The sequence below is a fragment of the Maylandia zebra genome, linkage group LG7 (genome assembly GCF_041146795.1).
Source record: "Maylandia zebra isolate NMK-2024a linkage group LG7, Mzebra_GT3a, whole genome shotgun sequence".
Lineage (NCBI taxonomy): Eukaryota > Metazoa > Chordata > Actinopteri > Cichliformes > Cichlidae > Maylandia > Maylandia zebra.
In genome coordinates, this window is record NC_135173.1 from 9,937,487 (window position 1) to 9,954,742 (window position 17,256).

A 17,256-nucleotide genomic window follows, 5' to 3' on the forward strand; every position below is an offset into this window, starting at 1 on the left:
TGAAATATGAGGATGAAATAACAATCTACAATGAAAACCAAATTATATTATGATAATTAATATATAGTTACAGCCTCAGAGGATATCTGTGAATTTCTCCAGCACTGAATTTCAAAATGCGTCCACTTCTTTTGTACTGCAAATGGTGCATCATCGTCTTCTCTCATAAGCTAAGAGAAAACAGATCATACTCAGACTATTATGTTAATGATAAAATGGCGTTTGAGGTAATTAGAAATATGTTTAATTTATGTGGGTTCTCGATGGGCTGCTGTTGTAGCTGTGTCCACTGTTTCTGTATGTTTAACTATTTCTTGTGTCAAGACAAAGCTGTGCCTCCCTCTCTCCTGGCTGTATGTGCAAGTCTGTGTTGTTGGCTAATTGAGAGCGTGTTCTGTGCTGCCCTGGAGGTTAGTGTTGGCACACACACACCGTAACAGGACAAATGAGAATACACCCCGCCATCTGCCCAAGAGAGACACTCCCTTGCCCTCTCCTTGTCCCTCTACCCTTGTCCCTTCTCTCCTTTTATTCCTTTCATCTCATTTTTATTCCTTCACGCTCCCACCTACTCATTTCAGCCTACAACCCTCCCTCTGTGTTCCTTGTATTTTCTATATGACATTACTACACTTTGATCCTCCTCTTTGTCTCTTCTGCGCTTCTTGTTTCCTCTTTCTTATTCTCTGCTTCCTGTCTTTCTCTGCCCTGAGCGATTCAGTGAGAGGTGTGTTTGTGTTGTGATGCTGGGGCCACGAGTGTGAAGGTGTTACTGTACTCCGGCCTGAGACTTTCAGAATGCGATCCATAGGGAATGACACCGAAGGTGACCCCGGGTTGGTAACCTTGGAGACCAACTTTATTAAAATGAATTTGAGTAGAGGGGCCATCCTGACAGCAGCATAATTACATCGCAGAGCATCAGCACTAATTTATGCAGCCTGCATTCAACCGGTCAGGAGTGCCGAGATGGGGTCAGCGTGGACACGCAGAAGGCACCCACACACACATACACACACTCTCTGTCTCTCTCTCAAGAACATATTGGCATGCACACATGCACACTCTCACCCTGCCTTACAAACACACACCCATGCACATGGATCAACATACCAGTAAAAATAGGTAAATATGATTCTTTTAAGTAGCACAATGCACACACAATCCCTCTGTAGTGTGTTTGCTGCTTTAAGGGTCACTGCGTGTTTGAGTGTATGCAGGCATGTGTGCCTGACCTGTGTGTTCCAGACACTCTGTGGTTGTGTGTGTGTGCAAAAAAGTGTGTGTGAGAGAGAGAGTATATTTAGCGGTGTTATCGAGACAGGTGCTGGACAGGTCTGCTTAGCTGCTGCAGAATGATTGTAGGCTTGCGCTGCTATAAAAGCATAAATACTCACCAACCACTTCATTAGGTACACCTTGCCAGCACTGAATTGAACCCCTTTTAGCTTCAGAACTGCTTTAATTCTTTGTGGCGTGGATTCAACAACGTGCTGCAAATATTCAAACATGTTGAAATGGCAGCTTCACACAGTTGCTGCATATTTGTCAGCTGCACATCTGCAAATTGACTCTCCAGTTCCACCACATCGCAAAGGTGCTCCATTGAATTGAGATCTGTTGACCGAGGTGGTCACTTGAGTACAGTGACCTGACTGTAACATTAATGAAACACGTCTGAAATGATTTGAGCTCTGTTTCAGAGGAGGGATACACTGTGGTCAGAAAGTGATGGACGTGGTCCACGAGAATACACAGGTAGGCTATAGTGTTCGCAGTGTTCCAGAAGAAATCAGGAGTCATTAGACCAGGTGAAGTTTTCAGAGTCTCTCTTTTTGTAAACCCTGGAGATGATTGTGGAAAAATCTCAGTAGATCCGCAATTTCTGAAATACTCATAGCAGTCTGTCTGGCAGCAACAACTCTACCACATTTAAAGTCAAAATCACTTTTCTCCCCCCTTGAAGAGCTGTACTAATAAAGTATCCAGTGAATGCATGTAGAGTATTCACAGATAAAACTTCCACATATTTTGTTTTTTGAATAAAAGCCCATCAAATGAGGAGAAGATGAATACTATCAGTAATAATTGCCATGTAATAATAATAAAGTATTTGAATGTAATATTGTAGATTGTGATAGCTTCTCATTCACTAAATGGCTAACACTTCAAGATACCCAGCAATGTAATTCGCACGCTGATTAGTAAGCTCCTCTGTAGTCACGAGGCTTCCTTAAAAATGATGCCTTTTTAAATTTTGCTGTGTGTCCCTATTTCTCAGCCTGGTTACAATACAAACAACACTGCCATCCTTTTCCAAGAAAAGTGCAGCTTCTCTGTGTTTGCTTCTGGGTACCAGACGCTTTCCAGTTTCTGTTTATACTCTGATTCTAGTCCGTCTTCTACTGACCGATAAGACAGTAAAAGCATGATTACATTAAAAAAAAAAAAACAGCCTTGAAACCATCAGCTAGCATCAACTTTTTAATTTAATTTAATTTTTATTTTGCCAACAATGACCAATAGACTGAACAGGAAGTATTGCAGGGGATATCAGGTATCATGGCTACCAGAAGCCCCCCCCAAAAGTGACCTTTGTCCTCAAAAGCCAATTCATCAGACAGGCTGATGGGTCGAGAGAGTGGCACACTGCTAACACTTAAAGATTGCCATCCCTCTGTGCTCATTATGCTCAATTAGCAAAATCATTAATGCAATAAGACAATTTTGATAATATCTCATGCTTTTCAGTCAGGTTGCAACACAAACACCTCTGCCATTCTTCCCTAGACACTGCAGCCTTTGTGTTTGACAAGTTTCCGCTAGGCGGTCATGAACTCCATGAACCTCGTGAACCCGGGAATGCAAAGTAGGCCGAGTAAAATGTGAAGCTGAGAGAGGAAAAAGAGGAGGAAGTAGAAGAAGAAGAACGGGAACGGGAAGGATGAAAAAGAAGAAGACAAGGAAGAAAAAAAGAAGATGAAGAAGTCATCAGTGGATGAGAAAATGAGGAAAGTGTAAGAGTAAAGAGGGTGCATGGAGTCGATGGGGGACATGGATATAAGTCACAGCTCCAGTTGCTCAATTGTAGCCGTTGTGACCAAGGGCACGCTAATCTATCCCATTAGCAGATCTCTCTGACTCTCTCATAATGTTACTGCTAGCTGCTCTCCTGTGACATGTTCTTGGTTTGTGTGTGTGTGTGTGTGTGTGTGTGTGTGTGTGTGTGTGTGTGTGTGTGTGTGTGTGTGTGTGTGTGTGAGACACACAGGAGGAGTTTGTGCACGTGTGTGTGTGTGTGTGTGTGTGTGTGCAGACACAGTGTGAATGAGACAATGCTTTCCCTGTGTGTGTGTGTGTGTGTGTGTGTGTGTGTGTGTGTGTATAATGACAGTTCAGCTAGTTGCTCTCCTGTGAAAATGACACGTTCCTGCCAAATTAATATCATTACTATCAGAGTTTAATGGGCCAGTGCTGCCTTCTTATTTAAAACAGAACATCCCTCTCTCTCTACCTCCACCACAAGGGAAGGGGGTGGTTGGAGAATCGGTTAGAGGAAATGACTAACTGAACAAGACAGACAATAGGTCCAGATGATTTTTCTTTAAGCCACAGTCGAAGGAGATTTAAGGTTAATTCGAGTTTGACAGCAAGATAACATAATATTTGGACTCAGAATCAGGGAATATTCAAGTATTCTAATTCTCATTTTGATTCGAAGGATAAACAAACACGACAACACAGAACACTGTTACAGTAAGATTTGGGATTTCTGTGTTGTCGTACTGGATTTTAGGGATGACTGGAAAATTAGCTGCTGCTACTGGCTTGCATTGTCTTTTATGTGTTAGAGGGCAGTTGCCTTCTTTTTGTTGAGGAGTATCTTGACTTGTATGTTTTACCGTATAGTGTTGTAGTCTGTGGTTTTCATTTTCTTTTGCTGTACTTTTAAGCAGGAGAGCGTACATTATAAGCAGTATCTGCTCAGGTGTCATTCTTCACTCAGTCAGCACTGTGATAATGAGTTGATGTGGAGGTCCACTCTGCAGGCTGCCTGTGAATGTAGACACATGCATAGTTGTGTTCACACACATGTGCGCATTTGCACAGTCAGTTCACACGTGAGTATGACTATTGCAAGCTACATTGCGTGTATGTGTGCGTGCGTTGGAGTGTGTGAATATGTCAGGTTGCCGCAGGAGACCAATTAGCTGGTGCATCAGTGGGAAGGTGAGCATACACACACCTGTGTGTGGCCCTGTTACACCAGCTCATCACACAATCACATACGGACAGACAGCATTGCTCTGCTCATAATAGAAACATACTGACACTTACAGTACGTTGACCATATGGAATTATGGCTTCACTGTGTCAAACTGTCAGACGTGACTCACTAGCATGCGTTATGCCAACTAACTTATTACCAACTTAACAAACTTGTGTGAATTACAGCTTATCTGGCTGGTTGTCTTTAGCTATATGTACTTTATTTCTGCGCAGTTCCTCACATTAAAGTGCATCTGCATGCCTTGTCGCACTCATGTGCAGTAGGCGAAATCACAGAGGGATTGAGTCCAGAGTTGCAGGTATCATGCACTGATGCAATTAGGTGAGAGTGAAAAGGAAGATCACAGCCAATAAAGCGGCCAGGCCTCTTCATGTATAATTCAGATTTTTTTATGGTGGGCAATGCACCCATATGGACATGCTAAAGGAAGACTAAGGCTATTTCGAGCCAGAGAAAAACCCTGTTAAAAGCTAATCCCTGCGCCAGAGTCCTACACCTTTTACTGCTCCTTTTTAATGAATAGGTGTCCAATAAGGCCTTTTATTGTCTTAGCATATGTTGCTTTTATTAGGGGAAAATAATTAGGTTGTGCGGATCACTTTGGAAGTCCTCTCACAAGATAAAAATGAGATAGTTTCACAGTCGCTGCGCAAGTCCTTCTGACTCCCCGTCGTTTTCCCCTTGGATGCATTGTGTCCTAGCTCCTTCATCTCCTCCTCCTGCTTCGTTTCCTACTCATACCGGTCTCTCCTTACTTCTTTATGCCCTCCCCTCCCCTCCTTGTCCTTTGCATTCCCTGCACTTCGTTTCTTACCTCCTCTTCTATTGTTCCCTTGAACATGGGAGCATTAAATGTATGCAGCGATGTCGCGTTGGACTGCACATTTACACAAGCATATAACAGTTGAACAATCACTGTGTGACAGGAGGCTGTTGATGACTGACACTTGGTTGATCTTATCTGGCGCAAAAGGGGTAAAGGGAGGGCCGTGGAGAAAAAGGAGAGAGAAATAGTGCAGAGGCATTGGGGGTTTTGCTGCGCTTTGTGTTGTGTTCTGTCACTCCTGCAGTTTACCCCTCTGCTCCTTTTTCTGTTTGCCTTCACATGCTTCACTGTATTACAGAAAGAAAGACCGTTGACAGTGCTCATCTGTGATTCAGGGCTCCAGGGAAAGAGATCCTTTTACCTCCAAGAGGTCCTACTATGACCATTTACCCGTGAGGCCTCAGTTACAGTGGGTCTGTACGCCCACTTCAGTGAGTTATGGGGATGGAGGAGGATGAAGTTGCAGGGGAATAAGGATCTACACACGGTTGATGGAGAAGATAGGGCTGAGAAAGAAGCAGGGGGTAAGGCAGATAGACACAGAGAATGAGGAGGTAGGATAAAGGAAGGGAATGTGAAGCAGGGAGGGGGGAAGCCGGTCCCTCCATCCAATCCTTAATGCCCCTCAGGGGAGCACGATGCCTGTAGGTGAGTATTAGCCATCAGCCTGTGCGCTAATCGACATTATGAAATAGCGTTTAGTGCATACAGATGACCAGAAGTACACTAGTCACTGGAACGAACCATGATGCGAAGATCTGATCTTCTCTGGGGATCTAACCAGGCTCTCAGTTTATACATAATAGAGTTTTCTTTATGTTTTTTTTTTTTAAAGAACAGAGCACTTTTGACTTTTGGTTATCTAACGTTACCTCAGTCAGGGTGACGGAGGCCACCTCGGATTCATGGTTGTGAGTGTCAGGGTGCTTTCTGAAGTGTGCACTGGGGTGTTTTAGGTGCTAATCTCTTCTCATCTTGGTTGAGTGCTCAAGCTGAATAGAAGGGCAGCTTGTTTATCTGTGGGGACCGCATTACCCAGGATTCCCTCTACAGCTGGGCCGGGCACGCTCAGCTGAGCTGTCAGCTCGCAGAGGTTACTACAGCTGAGGGCAAAGATGGCTCTGAACGCACACCGTCGTACACACATAAACTGCACAAAAACCAAGCTTTGATTTCAATGGTTATTTATTAAATGTAAAATATCTTTAGCACAGATTAAAAATCAGACACCTCCATCTATTTTAAACATCACAGGTTCAGGGTGGAAAAAAAAGAAAAACATTCCTGGAACAGAATCACAATCAGTTTGGAGTCCCACTTTTCAGGATAGTTACTCCACGAGGCGTGGCAGAGGGCTGAGGCAAAAACTGCACTCCTCCTCTTTACTAAGACTACAAGCCAGGAAATACTTTTCCAATTGAGTGCCGTAGCCTTATGACACTGGATGGTTAAAAACGACTTTTCTCAAAGTACTTGTCTTTAGAATCCAGATGTTTTACTAGTTACAAATGAGGACAGAAAACATGTCAGTTTTCCTAAAATGCGACTGTCTAAAATGGGCTAAAAATAGTAGGTTCTCCAGATTATTAAACTTAGGAAAAAAAAATTTGTACCTTTGCACATATATAGAGGGCCTTCACACTGCAAACACTGATTTACAGTATGCTGTACAGTATGTGTGCTTCGGGCCAGGCACAAACTTTTTAAATTGTGTCCCAGGTGCAAAGCGCTTTGCCAAAACTTAGCACTGCTGCTGAATTGGAGTGCCATCACAGAGGTCAGCTGGTGGACACTCCTCCTCTCTTCTATTCTCTGCCTCAACCCTCGCTGCTGTACAAATGCCAACTGACAACAACTGACACAGATGGTGAGCAGAAACACAGGACAGGCAAAGGGAGAGAACCACCCACAGGAGTAAGAAAACAGGAAGACTCTACACACACTGTCCAAGAGAGGATATTGCCTGACAATATTACCAACGCATTTATTTTAAACTTTTTTTTATTTGAATCTTTTACTTTTTCTACTTTTTTATATTATTTTTTATAGCACATGCCATATGAGAATTTGGGGATTATAAAAGTACCTGAAAGAATTGCTAGGTGTTCAGCATGCATAGCCATTAGTATTTACAGGTTTGTATGTACAGGGATGGGCCAAAAACAGACTGCTCTACAGTACTGGGTTATTTACATCCAGGTCAGAGGGAGAGGTCAATGACGTAACTACAGATGTGGGGGTCAAAGGGTCACATGCACAGGGTCAGAGAAAGCTTATACAACTCGGACGATGAAGACACAAAACAGAACACGGCAAAGTAACAATACTGTTAATTCAACATCACATCTCCCCCACGTACCCTTTTTGCTTTTGATACGCTCAGTAAGATGTTCTCAACAACGGGTTATTGCGTAACACTATACAAGGACATTTCTATTGCAAGTCCATGAGGTCCTTGGGTATTGAGTCAATGCTGAGATTGGAAGACTTGGATCTGGTCCCAGAGCAGTTCCAGAACCGTAGTGTTGAATCCCAGGCTAAGTACAGGCTTATTGCCACTTATCAGCAGTCAGCTTATTGCAGGGTGTTTTGTAAGTCTTTCCTCAGTGTTTATGTTTATTTTTATTACCCACAAAGGAAGATCTACACACACGTAATCTATAAAACCTGCTTCTGCACTTGGCATTGGTTTATCATATTGCTGAGATCTTTGCATTTTATTTTTAGCATAGAGAAAAATTTTCGGTTTGGAGATGTTTTGGTTGGTTTGGATCCTCCTTGTCTGTCCCCTTCCTCTCTCCCTCCCTCCCTCCCTCCTAGAATCAGTGTGGTGGTAACAGAGCTAGTTTTGTTTTGGGGAATGTGAAAGTGAAGTCTGAAGTCATCCAAAGAAGTCATGCTTAAGTCTAAAGTGGAATTGCAAGATGGTCGTCTAAAGGATTTAAAGAGTTTCCCTCTCAAAGCATTTAAAGTTAGATTTGTAACTGCATTCCTATACTTGTCTCACTTTTTATTTTTTGGACTAAAATGCCTGAAGAGGCCAATTCCGAAAGAGTATCCAAGGACAAGTCTTATTTTTTGGAGCTTAAGTCAGTGTCAAGTCAGCTTCTCTGGGCAGACGTCGTAGCTCTGGGTACCATAGATGTCTCTGATAATAAAACTACTGTAGTCAAGGTAATGCTTCACATTAAGGTGCACAGTATAGAAAGACACACACCCATCATTTTGTAGACAGCTTAATTTACAGACTTAATCTACAGTTTAACTCGGATTAGAAATCATCTTTGGACGGCACAGATGTGTTCGATGCACACTGGTTTAGTGACATTACCTTCCGTGCGGGTTGTTCATATGTGTATCTGTTCGTGCTTGTGCGCAGATACGCTCTTGTGTTCAGGCAGCGTGTAACTGTAAGTGTAGCGAAATCCTTGCCCGCCACCTACTTGCCTGGTATCTGCAAACACACACACGCGCACACACACAGTGATAAATGGCTGTGGTGGGTGGTTGAGCATGTTAATGCCTAATCTCATCAGCCTTATCTTTTACAGAGGTCACAAGGTCAAGTGGCGAGGGGGATGAGCTAAACACCAATAAGATAGCACATTGCTGGGCACACCGCACAAACAGCCCATGTACTGCTCCGTTTGTCACTAACTGCATGCGTGGCAGCCAGCAGAGAAGCTTTTTCTAAAGAATAGAAATACCTTTCAGATTTCAGCCACATAAATCTGGATTCTGAACATGAAAGTTGTTTTTTTTTATATCAATATTTAAACCCAACTGTCTGGTAATTGGACGCAAACAAACTTGTCTGAAAGTCAGCCAAGTTCAAGGTGGTGTCAGGGAGTCAGAGCCGGCGGCGCTGAAATCTTCAGTGAAGTTTAAAAGGCATTTGGCTTTCAGGCGAGCTAAATCAGATGCCCTAAGTGAGAGAGATGAGTTGAACTGAGTGCGTGTGAACCTGCAACTCAGAGACACTGCTTGGCATTTGTCGGTCTTTGATATGGCGACATGTGATGTGGATGAAGTTATCGCCTCACTGGCAGGTGAGACAGACAGCGGCACACAGAGAGATGCTGCCTTTTTCATCTGCTGTTTACGAGCTCTCTCATCACGGAGCACTTCAAACACGCTCAATCTGCTTCTGCGACGTTACACACCAGGGCTCCTCCTGGTGGAACTTTACTCAGAGCTTAGAGGGAGTTGTGTGTGGGTGCCCGTTTTGGTTTGCGTGTGTCGATGAGAGAAACATTTCCTGGAATCTGCTTTATGCGTGTGTGTTTTTGTGTTCGTAGCATTTGCATTTTGGTGCATATTTTTGTACTAGGCTGTGAAAGCTTTAGATGACATAGGATCTTGCCACTTTTAGTGTGCTGGCCTGTGCTTTGGGAATCTGTTCAAACAGTTGGCCTGTAATGTGCCTCTATTACGCATGTGTGTACGTTTGTGTGTGTTGCCCGCGTTTGACTACTGCATATACGTGGTTGTCTCAGTGTGTGCCAGTGCTCTGTGCTAAACACTAGCCTTCAGTCATCACATCAGTGTTCCCTCTCATTCTTTCTGCCCCCACCCCCGTCTCACTCTCGCTCCCTCACATCAGGAGATAAAGAGGCGAGCCATTTCATGTGGCCGCATAGAAGTCGTCTCCAGCCCTGGAGTTTGCAGGGAAGCTGTCACAGCAGCTTTTAGCCGGAGCTGCAGCATGAAAGATCCCTCTTTGAGCGGTCGGGTTATGTGTGTAATTCTCTCTGACGTGTTTATTCTGCCGCAGTTTCAGCTTTCATTTTCAAATGTCACAGAAATCTCTCTCCGTGAATATCCTTGCTAATTACTGACTGATGGGATGGGGTGTATTAGAGAACTTAGCAGGTTGCGTAAAAATACTGTTTCACTTTTACAGCGCGTCTCGGCTTGAGACGACGTGTAACAGAGTGAGTTTTCCGGGCTGAGTGATCTTCAGGTTTAAACTTGCCTTGAGAGAATTACTGAGAAAGAACTGGAGGGAAAACCGTGCGACGTGTTTGTGTGTTGTACGCAACAACCAAAAAACTTTTGATTTAAATACTTAGTTGTACTTGTATTTTCCAGCACTTGAATATTAATAAACATCACGTGAAAAATATACATATTGATAATCATGGCATTGAAACCTGCTGTTCACACATCGCACATCAGAGCTGTAGTTTCCCTGGTGACTCCCATCCAGACAGGAGCTGGTGTAATATTTTTGTTCCCGCCTTATCCTCTGTGAGTCTATACATCTGTAGCATTCACACGGTCCCACATAGCGAGATGTCCTATACACACCTGGCTGAGAAATAAATAAATAAATATATGTATATAAATATATATACAGTAAGGAGTTATATGACCCAGTCATCGGGATGCAGGGAGAGGGGAGAGACGGTGTGTGCACGAGTCTTTTTTCCCCCCCTGTAGACACAGTCCTGCTGTCTCTTTTTGTCTGTGTGTGTATGCGTGTGTCTGTCTATGTGTGTGTGGGTCTCACAGAGGACAAAGGAATGTGGTCAGAGTCTGCTTTATGTCCTCTGTCTTTTCCTCCATACAGCACACATCCTAAAGTCTGCGTGTCGTTAGACGAGTTCTCCATATTTTGTCTGCTCCTGCAGGCCGACGCCGCCTTGCTGTCTCAGCGTCGTGATTCGTCCACTGATTCTTCTTCTTCTTTTTTTATTTTTTTTTTGTCTGTCCACAGCAACAAGGGGCGGCCACCACAGTGTACTGTGCGGTAGCACCGGAGCTGGAAGGGCTGGGTGGCATGTACTTCAACAACTGCTTCCGCTGCCAGACATCCGCCCAGGCCCAGGATCCGAGCAGTGCTACGAGCCTGTGGGAGCTGAGCGAGCGCCTGGTCGCAGAGAGGTCAGTGGGCATACAGGCCCTCTAATGGACAGAAGACGAAGAGGAAGAGGAGGGCAACTAGCCAAAGAGGAATCAGAAAGGAAACAGCTGATGTTTCGTTAGGTGTGGACTAACTGTAAGAGCTGCCAAACCATGGAAGCCCATCTGGATATGTCACATCACTACAGCGTCTAAAACACTAAATATACAGCACAGGAGGGGATTTCATATACAATCTATTGAATTAGTTAAAGTTTAAGTGAAGTTAAGCTCTGCTGTAGTATTTTAAAACCGGGAGTGGGGGGAAAGGTGAAGATCTGAGCCGAACCTGTCACAGTTTGTTCTTTGTCTGTTTCTCTCTGTAATCTTTTTAAGCTCTAAAGTCCTTTTTTTCTCAAACGTCTACTTAAATTAGATGTAAACAAAATGCAAATGACCTGTTTTGATAACAATACAAGGTTTAACTAGTAAGCATACACTCTACGGCATATGCATCTGATTCCAGCAATAGTGGGCTATCAGCAAATATAATGTCTTCCCAATTAAGTTCAATATCCTCTTGTCTAGTTCTATGTTGGTGTTTATGTTTCCTATTCTGATACAGAGCGCTTGCTAATCGTTGTGCTAAATCTTTTTGGGCAAGAAGAAATAAATAGTAATGGGCATGTGAAACTTATTGAATTACAAACCCAGTAGAGGTGTGATTCTAATGGCTATGTACACAATTTTGCAATACTTATATTTCTTATCAACGTCCCTATTTGTTTTCTGTACAGTATTTACAACATCCTGATTTCTGGCCATGTGCTAAAGGGGGGTGGACATCATATTTTTTTCTGCTATTTTACTCAACCTAAGTATTGACAATCTATGCTCTGGTAAGTTACAATTTGGAGATATTTACGGGTTAATCTTTGTCCATTTGAATGACAAATACAGAAGGTGGAGAATTTTATTTACAGAGTCCAGGATCTTTAATTTCTTCAGTTCTCCCTTTTTTTTTTTGTTTAAATCATCCGCTTTAGTATTGAACTCCGGCTTTGGATTTGCTGTGGATTGGTTGCCCTGAAGCCACAGGGGGTGGGACGCTTTTGAGACATTGTGCTTTATGGCAGTCCGGATGCCGTAGGTTGGTCTTGAAACAGCATTCCAGTGTCATGATATCTGCAAAAAACACACACAAAGAGAAACAAGTCAATAAAAATCTGTTGTACAGAAATATGTGAATTCCTTCTATAGAAGTCTGAAGACCATTAGGTGGGATATTTGTGTGGGGAGCTGAGAAGTACGCAACAAGTCTAAGTACGACAGTTTCCAGTTTTCCAGAGTGTACTAACCAGGTATGAACATCACAGAGTTAAAAGCTGTTTTTACAGTATTTTTTCCCCTCTGACAGAACAGGAAATGCACTCATCATGTATTCAAAGAACAGATCAATCAATGCAATCGTACGTTTGACCAGCACCCTCACACATGAATCCTCATTGTGTTTCCTTCTGTAGAGAATCATCAGAATGACACAGCACCACAGTTATACTTAATATAATTTACTCTCACACATTGTTCACGTATTGTTTCTTTTCTTCCCTTCCTGGCAGACATACTGAAGAGAAGAAAAAAAAAAAAAGCACAGGAACAGACAGAACATTCAGAAACATGCTGTGCCCTGCACAGAAACTGATACTGCTGTTATAATCTGTTCTGTACCCAGAGTACAGGTGTCTTATCGCTGTCCTTTCACAGCACTGCACACACCTGGAACAGAGATGCAGTACAAACACTCACATGCACACACACACACAGAGCAGGAACAGTCAGCAACCCGCATGCACAGTACAGCAAGCAAAACAACATTTTATTAAACTGTCCAGAATCTTTTTGCCTCTTTATTTTGCATCAGATTGAACAAACGGTATAAATAACGTGTGTTTAAAAATTGTTTGTGTCTGAAAAAACTAAAAATACAGAAATCTGTCATAAACAGACGAGGAGTTGAACACTAATAAAGGATGTTCCCAGCTGCTGTCCATGGTGCTGATAAGGCTCAGGCCCTTTCATGGTCATACTTTGGCAAACATGAGAATTCGCCTACTTGCCAATCAGTTACAGAGCATTTTGTGTATGTGCTGACATGAGCCTCTGTGAGAGACGTTTTCCCTTCCCGAGTGTGTGACTGATCAAGTCGTGAGCAGACGTACTCGCCAGTGTGTTAAGCACGTCAGCTGTTTAGTTTCCCTCTGTTTTATTTTGATTTAGTTTGTCTGTCCTGATGTTTTCCGTTGTTTTGTCTTTGTTGACTTCATATGTGGTTTATTAAAATTGTTTGGGTTTTTTTTTTTGCTCTATTGGGTCTCTAAAAATTAGGTCTCACTTCTTGTTCTCACACTTCACCACTACTGAAATATAATCTTATTCAAAGGGATTCTGACTTGTTCAAATAGTTATGTTATTGTAGGCTCTTATAGCCTCCTGAAATGATCTTAAAGAGTGTAATTCTACACCTGGGACTTCTGTAATGTTAGCTCGCTTTCCCCAACCTCTCTGCTGGAGGAGAAACTCAGAATAAAATAAAACCATAATGCTGTTTATGACTATATATCAAGAAACTGGTACTAATGATGAAGGCTGTATGCTGGAAACACATCAGTTTGACTGATACATCTCAGAAGTGCTGCAAATTTTATATTATCACAGTCTGACACCAGCTAAAGCACTTTATACACGTGCGATCATGTAACATAGACCATTTGTGGCCTACAGATATCGCCGCTCTCGACTAAAAGTGCAGGCTTAGTCTATCAGTCGCAATTCTATGTAAGCTGAGCATATAAGAAAGCCTTTGACAGAAGGGCCAGATTCAGAACTCAAAGGAGAATCTTCAGGAGAATTACAAACAACTAGACTTGTATGCGGGTGTGCACTGCAGTGGCAGATCAGTGGGTGTGTGCCTGAGTGAAGTGGGAGGGTCCTGCCTGGCTTTCATGCAAAGTCTTATCGATCGGGCCCTATCGGAATCATCTGATAGCTAATCAATATGCTACACTTCCTCTCAGCGAGCAGAGAAGAAGGAGAAGCACGACTCTCGCAAGAGGAGGACCTTGATCCTTTGACCCAACAGTTAAGGCTCGACACACACAGACGCGCACACACACACAGTCACAGTCTGTTTCCCTTCATTTCTTTTTCTCTTTATTCCAATTCTTAGAATAACGACACCCAACAATGTAATAACTGAAAGCCCGTGTAAAGCAAATAACCGATATACATTAGAATGTTATTTTAATTAGTCGGATTTACAGTTGAGTTTTTTCCCCCTTCACTGAGTTCATTTCAATTTGGGCAGTAATTGTTTACGACTGATCATTTCATTTTCCATTATTGTTTTTATTTCTTCTTGTGATTAATTTCACCTCTCAAAGAATAATTATGAGAGGATTGATTTGATTATGCCTTTGTTCTGCTCCTATTGGCTCCATCGACCGAAGGAATGCCATGTTGCCATTTCGAGCGGATATATTTAATGATCACAATCAATGTTAAAGCTCTCTCTAGACTCAACTAACCCAATAAATATCTGCCAGGAGGAAATTTACCATCTAACTACAGCAGGCAATAAAGTCTTACTCTGTGTTATCCTCCCTCCCCACTGCTCTCTTTTAATCTCTCTCTTTTGAGGATGGCATTAGGATGAAAACTGATGATCAGTTTTCATAAAGTACCACAGCAGAGTCAATGGAAATATGATTTTCTTTCAATATCTCACGATTTGGATTGCTTGCAGGCTGCTTTTTTGATAGAGTCTTAAATTATATATATTTTAAAATTAAAAGATTATTTCCCCAGGCTCCTTTCCACTTAATTAGCCCACTTTAATATAAAAATTTGCCTGTCAAAATGTTTTTTATGTCTTGTTTGCAGATTCTTAAAGAAATACTTTAATTCTGTTGCAGTATTACAAAAACAGACATTTTTTCCCCCAGTCTCTTCATGCCATTACTGTACCATTGATTTCTGAGATGAAATGAATAAAAAGCAGTAAAAAAAAGAGTTATTTTTTGGGCACATTATTATTATTATTAAAATAATGCATTGTAAAGATCATGCAGCTGCCACATATGGCAGGAAGTGGAGCATTTTAAGGTGAGTTCTCTTTTAAATGATTAAAAAAATATGTGTAACATGCATGCAAAAGTAGATGTTTTTAATCCATGGCAATGCTTCAGTTCATCATTTATTCTTCCATGAAGACTCATAGTCATGGTAACATTTGAATCCAAGTTTACTGAGCTTGTTCACTATCAAATGCACTTATTTCCCCCTGTAGATCTGCTCGTGCAATCTATAACTTTCTGTTTTTTATTGAAGTCTCAACACGGCACCTTTGAGGAAATCCTTCCACTCCCAAATCCCCAGCGAGTCCTCACCGCTAGACAGCATGACCTTGTAAACCCTGAGTTATTTTACTCACCCATTGTGTGAGGATAGGAAGAAAAGGGAAAGAGAAAGGGGGAGACAAGGGACAGGGGGGTGGAGGGAAAAAAAAAAAAAAAAAGGAGCTCCTGCCTGTCACAGCTTTCAAACACAAAGAAAAATGAGCACTTGGGCTGAAGTACAATTATTAGCCCCTGTCTACAGATTCATCACACTATAGAGAGCCAGGGAGTGGGAAGGAGATAGAGGGAGGAGCAGAGCAAGAGGTGGAGTGGAGAAAGGTAGAAAAAGAAATGTGTAGCTTTCAGCAGAGCCGTGCGGAAGACGGAAAGACAATGAGGAGAAAAGAGGGAGGAAATAGAAAATAGGGCTGTTATGCTGTGAGGGAAAACTTGCGAGGGAGCCAGGAGAGGTGCAAGGTGAAGCATGCAAAGCTAGCGTATGCAGGGCTGGAAGGAAAGAGAGGGAGGAGGTTTTAGGTGAAATAAAAGAGTGAGAGGAAAAGAACAAGGCAGAGGTAGAGGAAGGTAAAATGAAATAAGAGGATTTGTCAGGCCAGTGGTTGGTGGCAGTAATAAAGCCTGCTAATCTGAGGGAGAACGCTTGACTGCTCACACACTGACTCTCTTGACGCCCCACTTTACCACCGGGCCAAGCCAAGGTCACACTCACACACACACACACACACACACACACACACACACACACACACACACACACACACACACACACACACACACACACACACACACACACACACACACACGAACGATCATGCCATTGCAAACACACACACACACTTGCAGAGACACTGTGCATGTTTCTTAGAGCTTTCTTTTTGTGAATCAAATTTGTGAGCGCTTTCCACCTGAGCGTCTTCCTCTGAAGGTTTCGCTGGCACGACTTTCCTCGCTTTACTTTTGACATGATTTTTTTCTCTCTCACTCATGTCACTCATCTTCTTGTTTAGCTATCATCTCCACCAAACACCCCCCTCAGCCATGTTGATTTTAAAATCTCATTTTTCTCGCTTTCTTAACTGGCTCCGCCGTGTGGATCAATACCTATCAAAACCATTACATAAATACATCTGTCACGAGCAGATAGTTGAGTGGGGATGTAATGTGTCTGGTTAAGGCCGCCATGGGGTGAAAAAAGATATGCTTAGTGTGTGTGTCTGTGAGCATTCTCAAAGGACAGCATGTGTCATTTTGTGTGACCAGGTGTGTCGGGCAGAGAGAAAGGTTGTTATTGAGCCGCGGTAAATGACGCATAACCTGGTGTACTGCTTACTTAGCCCCAGACCCCTGCTTTATGTCACTTTTTTCTCACTTGCTGTGTGTGTGTTTGTATGTGTGAGTGCCTGTTGTTGGTGTACAGTCATGGGAATATGACTGAAGCAGCTCAACAGTGCAAAATATTTTTGGAAACCCAAATGGGTAAGAAAAATACATTAGGTTTGTTCAAGTTGCTGGGAGCCGGTTAACTATTCTTACAACTTTTAGTTTATTTAACAAAAAAGGAAAAGGAAAAAAAAGATGTTGTTTTATTATAACGTTTTCTTTAGCAGTCTTCTAAATGGTAACATTTCTCACACATGCCGAGAAACTATGTGATCCAAGGACTAATAAAACAATATTACAGACTTCCACCAATAATACCTTCATATCTCCTTGTAGCTAAATACATGTAATGCACTATAGTGGTGGGCATGAGAACCCTGAAAGCTGAGCTCAACAACAGTCAAAAAAACCAAAAGCACCAAAATACAAAAAGACAAAAAGTGTGACAGTCTGTATATAAAAGATGGTCACAGTCACTGTGATGTCACTCATTGATTTGT

At 42.4% G+C, this 17,256-nt stretch overlaps 2 protein-coding genes across 2 annotated transcripts in view; one reads left to right on the forward strand and one right to left on the reverse strand.

Annotated features, from left to right (window-relative positions):
* Positions 1 to 11,654, forward strand: part of wwox (WW domain containing oxidoreductase) — a 142,197-nt gene extending 130,543 nt beyond the window's left edge. The window contains exon 9 of the mRNA XM_004553346.3: positions 10,837 to 11,654. Within this exon, the coding sequence (XP_004553403.1) occupies positions 10,837 to 11,028 (192 nt within the window). The 3' untranslated portion in view covers positions 11,029 to 11,654. The remainder of the gene's footprint in view (positions 1 to 10,836) is intronic.
* The window catches only part of mafb (MAF bZIP transcription factor b), a 52,975-nt gene continuing 42,003 nt past the window's right edge, over positions 6,285 to 17,256 (reverse strand). The window contains exon 3 of the mRNA XM_004553348.3: positions 6,285 to 12,146. The gene's annotated coding sequence lies outside the window, so the exon portion shown is untranslated. The remainder of the gene's footprint in view (positions 12,147 to 17,256) is intronic.